The 7,638-nt window shown below is 46.3% G+C and overlaps 1 protein-coding gene across 7 annotated transcripts in view; it reads right to left on the bottom strand.

The window, feature by feature from the left end:
• Nucleotides 1–469: 469 nt before the first annotated feature.
• Nucleotides 470–7,638, bottom strand: part of sema6cb (semaphorin 6Cb) — a 156,307-nt gene continuing 149,138 nt past the window's right edge. For all 7 annotated transcript variants that reach the window (XM_069711939.1, XM_069711944.1, XM_069711943.1 and 4 more), the window contains one exon: nucleotides 470–4,726. In XM_069711939.1, coding sequence (XP_069568040.1) covers nucleotides 3,399–4,726 — 1,328 coding nt within the window. In that variant the 3' untranslated portion in view covers nucleotides 470–3,398. The remainder of the gene's footprint in view (nucleotides 4,727–7,638) is intronic.

Below are 7,638 nucleotides of genomic sequence, written 5' to 3'. Positions count from 1 at the left end.
AACACTGCAGTGCAAAGATCCCTTTGAAAAATTCCTAAAAAGAAACCAAAAACAACAGCACCGAAAAAACATAAATCGCTCGCGTTTTGGCCGAAACTGAAGATGTCCTGCAGTCCTTCGTGGAGGAAATGCGATACAACGCAACACGAACAGGAACTACAAAAAAAAAAACGTGTGTAACTCAGCTGCTGATGTTGATCGAGTGACGAAACTTGGAACAGTCACTCGCGCGGGTTATTGCTTCCCGCTGCTCCGTGCAGTCTCAGAACTGTTTTAATCCACCTTCACCCGCTCTCGAGGTTAAATCGACAACTGACAATAGTTTTAACGATCTACATAAAAAAAAAAAAAAAAAAAGGTAGTATGGGACTATCTCATTAAACTGCAACTTCAATTAAAACAATCACTGTGTTTGTGTTCACCCCATCATGGATTATTTCGACACGCATTCACCAGCGAGACACTTGCATCATATTTTCATTTTTATTCCTAGTATAAGAGACATACAATGGTATTCTGTGAGACCAAATTCATAGTAAGTCAAGAGGCGTAGCCTGGAAATCAAACAAGAGAAACAAAAAAAAAAACATAATACTGAATCAGTGAGACCCCGCCCCCCATAGAATGTATTTACACCAAATCAAATACTGATAAGAGCTTTTAAGAGGCGAGACCGTCCCCTCTCCCGTACAATCTGTGACCGGCAGATTAAAAAAAAAAAAAAAAAGCAAAAGCAAAAGGAAACACTTCCACTCGAACTCTGTAGCTGCCACAATTCCTCTTATTCAACGTTACCGCCTCAACATTAAATCAAGGTGGATGTTTTGTGTTTGTTGTCCGGGAGGCTATTTAATGCTCTGCTGCCCGTTAATATCCAGATCAACCCCCCCGCCCCCCTTCGCAACAAACGTGGTCGGCCATTTTTTTCCCCTTCACTTACTGGAGTTGAAATGGTCAACTTTACACGGGGTCAAATGAGCTCTGGGAAATTTAAATCAATAAACACCACTTTCGGGCGCAGTAAATATTGTGTACGGCTGTTTTCACAGAATTGATCACGCTACCAGTCAACCGCGGCCACAGTGACTCTTCTGGGAAAAAAAGTGCAACAGCGGGGAGATTTTGAAGGGGCGATGTTTCTGACCGGCGTTCGCCACCTCCTGAGGGAAATCCCCGGGGAGATGTTCGGCAGCACGGCCACCGGTGAACCGGTTTCACGATCGCTTCCCGAAGCATCGATCCAGGAGACAATCAAAGCCTGTCGGATCGGAGTTCATTGCACACGTCCACGTTTCTTCTCCGTGTTTTGAAGTTGACGCCCGGGGGAGGTAAAAAAAAAAAAAAAAAATCTACCACAGTAACCATTGTAGAAGCCCAATTTCATGCATCTATTTTTTTTTCCCCATGTTTATTTAAAACAGAAACAGTATTGTGTAACACAATTATTTCTGGAGTAGCACTGAAAAAAAAAAAAAAAAAAAAAAAATCCTGATATTCATAATTTGAACGAAAATGGCTCGTATTTGCTGTATGCCTCGGTGAAATGCGACTTCTACAACGGCCACCGGTCTGATAACTTAAGAGGAACTGTGAAACTGCTCCTTTCAAACAAAAAATCAAAACGATGATAACGCTACAAGGAAAAAATATCAATGGCACCGACAGGGAAAAGTGACACCCAGTAGAAAGTGACATAATACAGAGACAGTCGAACCTGAAATGTCTGCAGTCTCAAACTGTGTACTCGCTTCGCCCAGCGCTACTCTGAAACAAACAAACAAACAAAAAATCAAAATCTGCAGGCTCACACTTTTGGGATGAAAAGAAAGGAAAAAAAAAAACAGAAATGAAGGGTTTCATTCCAAAATACTGTATCGATCTTTAAAAATATATATATATTTATGCGGTTTAATATTACTCAAAATAACCCCCAAAAAAGAGAAAAGAACTCCGTATACTCAAAATGTAACATAACATATGCTTCATTAGTGAGTGTTACAATCATACTTGCAGTTATTAGATAATCAGACCATTTTTTTTTTTTTTTTAACTGACAAATATCTCATTCTGGAATGAAACTCTTCAATTATACATTAGATACCGTATGACACATACTGACGACCATAGAAAATGAGACACCTACAATATACTGTAGCATAGTAGCCATCTGAGCCCCTTGCATTAACCCCTACCCCCATGTCACACACTATTATTAAATAAGGCACACATTTACACATACAGTTAAAATTTGGCTAGTTATTATTCCTTTATTTACAACCAATAGCCACGAAGTTAATAATTATAATAACTGCAGTCCGTCCTATGTTTTATGTTCATTCTCATGACGCCAGAATGGCTCGGCATGGTTTGTCTCGTCCTCTTTGGGGTCCAAAAAAATGTTCCGGAGAACACCACATTGTTTTATTTCCATTTCGGAGGATGTTAGACCCACCAGGTATGTGGAGCACCAATCTTATAGAAACATTCGCGAGGAACTCAAATGGACCCGAATTAGTCGTTTCTGACCTGACATCGGCTGAGACGAGAAAAAAAAAAAAAAAGAGAAAAGAAAAGAAAAAGGCGAGTATAGCTGCTTTGTTGAAATATTTCCTTTATCTTGTCGTCACAAACAAATTTGGTTCGGTGTTCTTAAACCAACTGACAAAATCGTGTTGATGAAGTGCGTGATTTTGATGTCCCTAAGATATTTCTCAGGAAGTAGAGGGGGGATCGTTTGATATGCCCAAAGATGAAAGAGTATAGTAAGGCAAAGACATAACTACTTTCGGGGGGAATTCTGCTGACTTTTCACCACAGGTTACACATACTGCATATGTATATGTATACATATACGGTGTGGATATAAACACACATATATATACACACACATGCATAATATAAACACATTCGAGGGGTGGGGCGGGCGGGGACTGGATACCAACACTACGTCAGAAAAAGGTTAAGCAAAAGCATGAATCTAAGCATCGCAGGAGTCTCCGGTTATTAAGTCTTCAAGATGACTGATGTCTCAAGTCCCCCCCCCCCCGACATCGACGTGTCCAAAAACTGAGTTGCATTGTAAATCCACATTGAGGACATTGGCAGCCTAGTATAAGGAGGTGGCGTCACGTCACCCGAGTCAGCGGTTCTATAATAAGCGAGTAGCTGAGCAATACCAATATGGTACAAAGATATTCGTTTGGACAAAAAAGAAGCGGAGAAAACAAGTTTGGTTTGAGGCTTTTGTCCACAGTGACACTGGCTGCCACGCAATTGGTTGTGTTTTTTTTCTGGAGAAGGTCCGCAACCTCGAAACCCACTGCATTTCTTCAACAGGAAGTTCCTTGAAGATGACACACTGAGGGAGACTCCCCTCTCTAGTCCAGGAGCGCACCTCCTCAGTAGTTGAACTTTCCCTGTTCGCTGACGGGGGACGTGGCAGGTATGAACAGGGGCTTGGGCGGGACGTCGGGTTTGAGGGAGGAGGCCCGGCGGACGATGGCGCCCCTGTGCGGGAGATCCTGCTGCTCTGCGCTGTAGCTGTGTTGGCGTGCCAGGTACCCGTTGGGGATGAGGGGGTAGTGAACCTCGCAGGCGCTGCCCGTCGAGTTCATCCGGGCCAAAAGGGGAGGCGGCTGGTGGGGCCCGCCGTTTCGTTGGCTGAAGCTGTGCTGGCGAGGGATCATTCCTCCTCCCCCGCCCGCTCCGCCGCCTCCGTTGGGCATTTTGGCGGCTGCAGCGATCAGCGAGTGCCTCTGGGAGGAGTGTCTCCTCTCCAGGGTGGACTGGTGGTGTGCGGGGATGTCCGGAGGAACATCCATGCGGCGGGTGAGGCTGTCCCGAGGTAAAGTGGACGAGCTGTAGTAGGGTGCCGATTCCGTCTCGGGGATGTGAGGCTGGATGCGGTTGGCGAAGGCCAGCTGGCCGCCACCTCCGCTGGCCATCAGACCCGACGGACTCATTAGCTGGGAGTTCTTGCTGCTGCTCGCCTCGTGGATGTGCTTCAGGAGCTCATCCAGCGAGGTAACCTCCATCACCTTCTGGGAGTAACCGGGGTAAGGCTGTTGGGAGAGCACACGTTCAACATTGTGGATTTTGCGTTCCTCCAGATGGAGGTGACCGACTACTGGCTGCCCATTAGACAGGCCGTGGGAGTAGGGGAAGACCTGCTGGTGAAGTAGGGCCGAACTGGGCCGGGAGCCAATGTTATGGGACTTTGGTTCCTTGGCATTGTTGCAGTTCTGGTTCTTCTCCCACTGGTTCTTGAAAGCTTTCATGCTCTTAATGGGCAGCTCTGGGGTCGAGTCTGGCGTAGGCAGACCAGACAGCTCCGAGGAGTGGTGGAGGTGGAGGTGGTGCGGGTGGACCAGGTCTCCCATTGTCATGCCGTGATGGCCGTTCCTCCTCGGCACGTGATGCTCCTTGCTGTTGGCGAAGAAAGAGTTGTAGATCTTTGGAGAGGACACCTCCAGCTTGTCGTCCTTACTCTGGCTGTCCAGGAGGCCGTTGAGCTTGGCCAGGCTGCGGAGCGACAGGGCGTGCGGGATGGGGGCTTCGGGATCTTTCGACAGCTTCTTGGTCTTGTGTCCCGTGTGGTTACAGTAGCACGAGACCAGGAACCCAGAGAGGAAGGCGCCGAGGACGAAGGCCACCAAAACACAGGCGATCAGAAGAGTGTAATGGACGCTGTGATTGGTTTTGTCCAACTCTGGAGGTCGCCTCACACCTTGAAAACAGAAAGAAAAAAAAAAAAGATTGAGAAAAGGAGACTTGAGTTAGAGCCTATCTGACTGAGCCAGAAGAAGAAGAAGAAAAAAACACATTTTCAAGAGCTAATGTAGGTCAAGCAGCAGCTGGGACAGACAGGTTGTGTTTACAGGGGCTTCACTATGTGGGGAACAGCATGGGAGAAGTGTTTGAACTAAGCTCTTGGCTTCCTTTCCCTCCACCATTAATAGATCAATACAACCTTTCTTTCTAGGACCTGGACTTTCCCCCAACACCCCCCGAGACTGGCAGAGGCCAAGCGCTCCCCAGTCAGTGAGAAATCAACTCAGAAATGAGTTAGAGGGTTTAAATATTGATGGGAGCACAGCAGCGGGAACCTGATGTCATTTTCACAGACTTTGCTTTCCAGCGCGAGGATCAGGGGCGAGTGCACCTGGTATGATGAACGAGCCAAAAATAACAGGTCTATCCAATATCTCCTTTGCCAACGCTGACTCAAATGAGGTTGTCAAAATCCGTCCAAAAAAAAAAAAAAATGAAGCCGAAGGGGACATTCAGTGCAAGAGGCGCACCGCAAAAACACAAGGTTACCCTAGCCGAGGTAAATCTACCATGGAAATGCCCTTTAGGTGTTGCGACCCCGGTACCGCGTCCGCCTAATGGCGTGAAAGGCAGCGGTGATAAGAGGAGCGAAACCCGCCACCTCTCGTAATCGGAGCTCGTTTCCGAGAGGCTGCCGCCATCTGTGGCGTCGGACCCTTCTCTACGCCCTTAATGACGGTTTCTGTGAAACTGATTAGTCTGCGGAGAGAGGGGCAGTGAGAGGGGGAGAGGGGGACGGGACGCCGGAGGACGGACCGTGGAAGAGGAGAAATGCAGGTGTTTCGGGGTAGAAGAAAAATACAAATAAAACAAGCGAATGAAAGCTCGGTTTGAGGAATGAGAATGGAAAACGGCGGCGTCTAAATCGAGCTCGATGACAGTTTGTGACATATCGGGCACGACGATGATGAGGATGATGATGATGATGATGATGATTGGTGGGCGAGTGCGAGGGAGATCGGTTGGATAATTAGGTCGGCATTCGAATTAATTAGCTTTAAATGAAGTGACCCGGACTCGACGTGACGAAGAGTCTTTCGTTACAGATCGCTCCTGCGTAGGAATTCATCTCCGAATGACGTTGGCCATACGAATCGCATTCATCAGGGTACAATTGTTTTTGACGCTGCAGTGAGAACTACAATGTATATCCTGATTTCATTAGTTTGCCAGAAAAAAAAGGAAAAAAAGTAAGTTAACGATTATTAAAAAAAAAAAAAAAAAATACCCATAAGGAGTCCTTCTACCAGCCGGGCCAGTTAATCCTAAAAAAGTAACCACCGAGTGAATGCGCGCGTAATATGGCCCCTCACTCGGCCTTACCCGGGCCGGGCGGGTTCACAAACGCGACTCCACGTCCACCCGAGAAAATCACAGAGGTTTTGACGCCGATATCTCCAAAAAGGATTTCTTTTCGGCGGGACGGAGGCTGTAAACAAAACCTCCCGCGTGAACTCCGCGAGGCCCGGGTGAACATGATTAAAGGTGCGTTAAAAGAGCCAGAAAGTTTTTTTTTTTGTTTTTTTTCTTGACCGGGCGCGCACGATTACAGGGAATATATTAGGGGATGTGACAGACAGATAACGTGAGCAGAGACTAGCAAAAAAAAAAAAAAATCTGTCAAATCTGCTCGAAATCCAAGCTAATTTTCCCCGAACGCACCGCAACGATGCGGACCAGACAAGTAATTTGCCTCCTGTCACGATTAAAGCTTTAATTTGACAGGAACTTATTATGGCGGAGGATACGGTCAAATTATAATCAAGCCTCATTATGGATCCGTATGTACACAGTTTCTGGCCATCAGTTTTCTTCATTATCGGAGGTCACGTTCAGTTCTTTCTCGCTCGTCGTTATCTTACAGGTAAGACGTTCCAGCAGGTGTGTCGAGGCTTATTATCTCATCGCCAAATGGATCACCGCATTTGTGTTGTTTTTTTTTTAGGGGCCCTCTGCTTCCATTTTTTTTTTTTTTTTTTTTCCCCAACCGAGAGATACTCCGATCTTTTCTGGAAATAATGCTTTGAATAGAGCTTCCAATTAGAAACCCTCAATTTTTTTGCCATTTATTCCTATGATTGCCTCGACTTATGACCACATTAAAAAGTCATAAATCATAATTGCGAACCCAGTGGGAGAGGCGATCAAAAGTGATGCTGCAGTGAGCCTGTTAATACCTCTTCTTTTAATCTTGGACGTTTTTTTTTTTTTTTTTTTTCTTCTTTTTTTTTAGGTCCCGTTAAACGAGCCGCCGATCGACAATCGGGGGGGGGGGGAGAGAGAGAGAGAGAGAGCTCAGCGGAGGTAAACAAATAGATCGCCCACGAACGGACCTGTCACAACAGCTTCATGAGCCGGCCGGATGACTCAATCACCGGGCACGCGGGGCCATATGGTGCCACCGGTCACAGTGAAATTAATACGCTGTGAATCATACCAACAGCCCGGCGGGCAGCTAGGTGGCGCACAGGAGGGGAACCAGGGACAGCTGTAACACTTTTTAAGCATTTTTTTCTCGCCCCCCCCTCCCCAATAAAACCAAAAAGCCATTTACTCGAACGCGTCGGCTACTTAAAAACAACGTATTCAAGTGGTTTCATGAAACACAACGGATTTAAGGACCGACATTCCTCCGTTACAAAAAAATACAAAACCCAAAATGAATCAATCACGCACTCAAAAATGAAAGACATTATCGATCATTTACGTCGCAGCGACCGTTTGACAAAATCTAAATATCGCCAGGCTGATATTTTATAACTTCACGTGCGTGGCGACAACGTTGCAGGGATGAAAAAAAGACTGACA

This window comes from Brachyistius frenatus, unplaced genomic scaffold (assembly GCF_029030835.1).
Source record: "Brachyistius frenatus isolate BFR_SWC_R1_liver_20210118 unplaced genomic scaffold, ASM2903083v1 Contig_104, whole genome shotgun sequence".
In the NCBI taxonomy this organism is placed as follows: Eukaryota; Metazoa; Chordata; class Actinopteri; family Embiotocidae; genus Brachyistius; species Brachyistius frenatus.
Note: the sequence above shows the minus strand (reverse complement) of the source record. Positions and strands in the feature narration are given on the sequence as shown.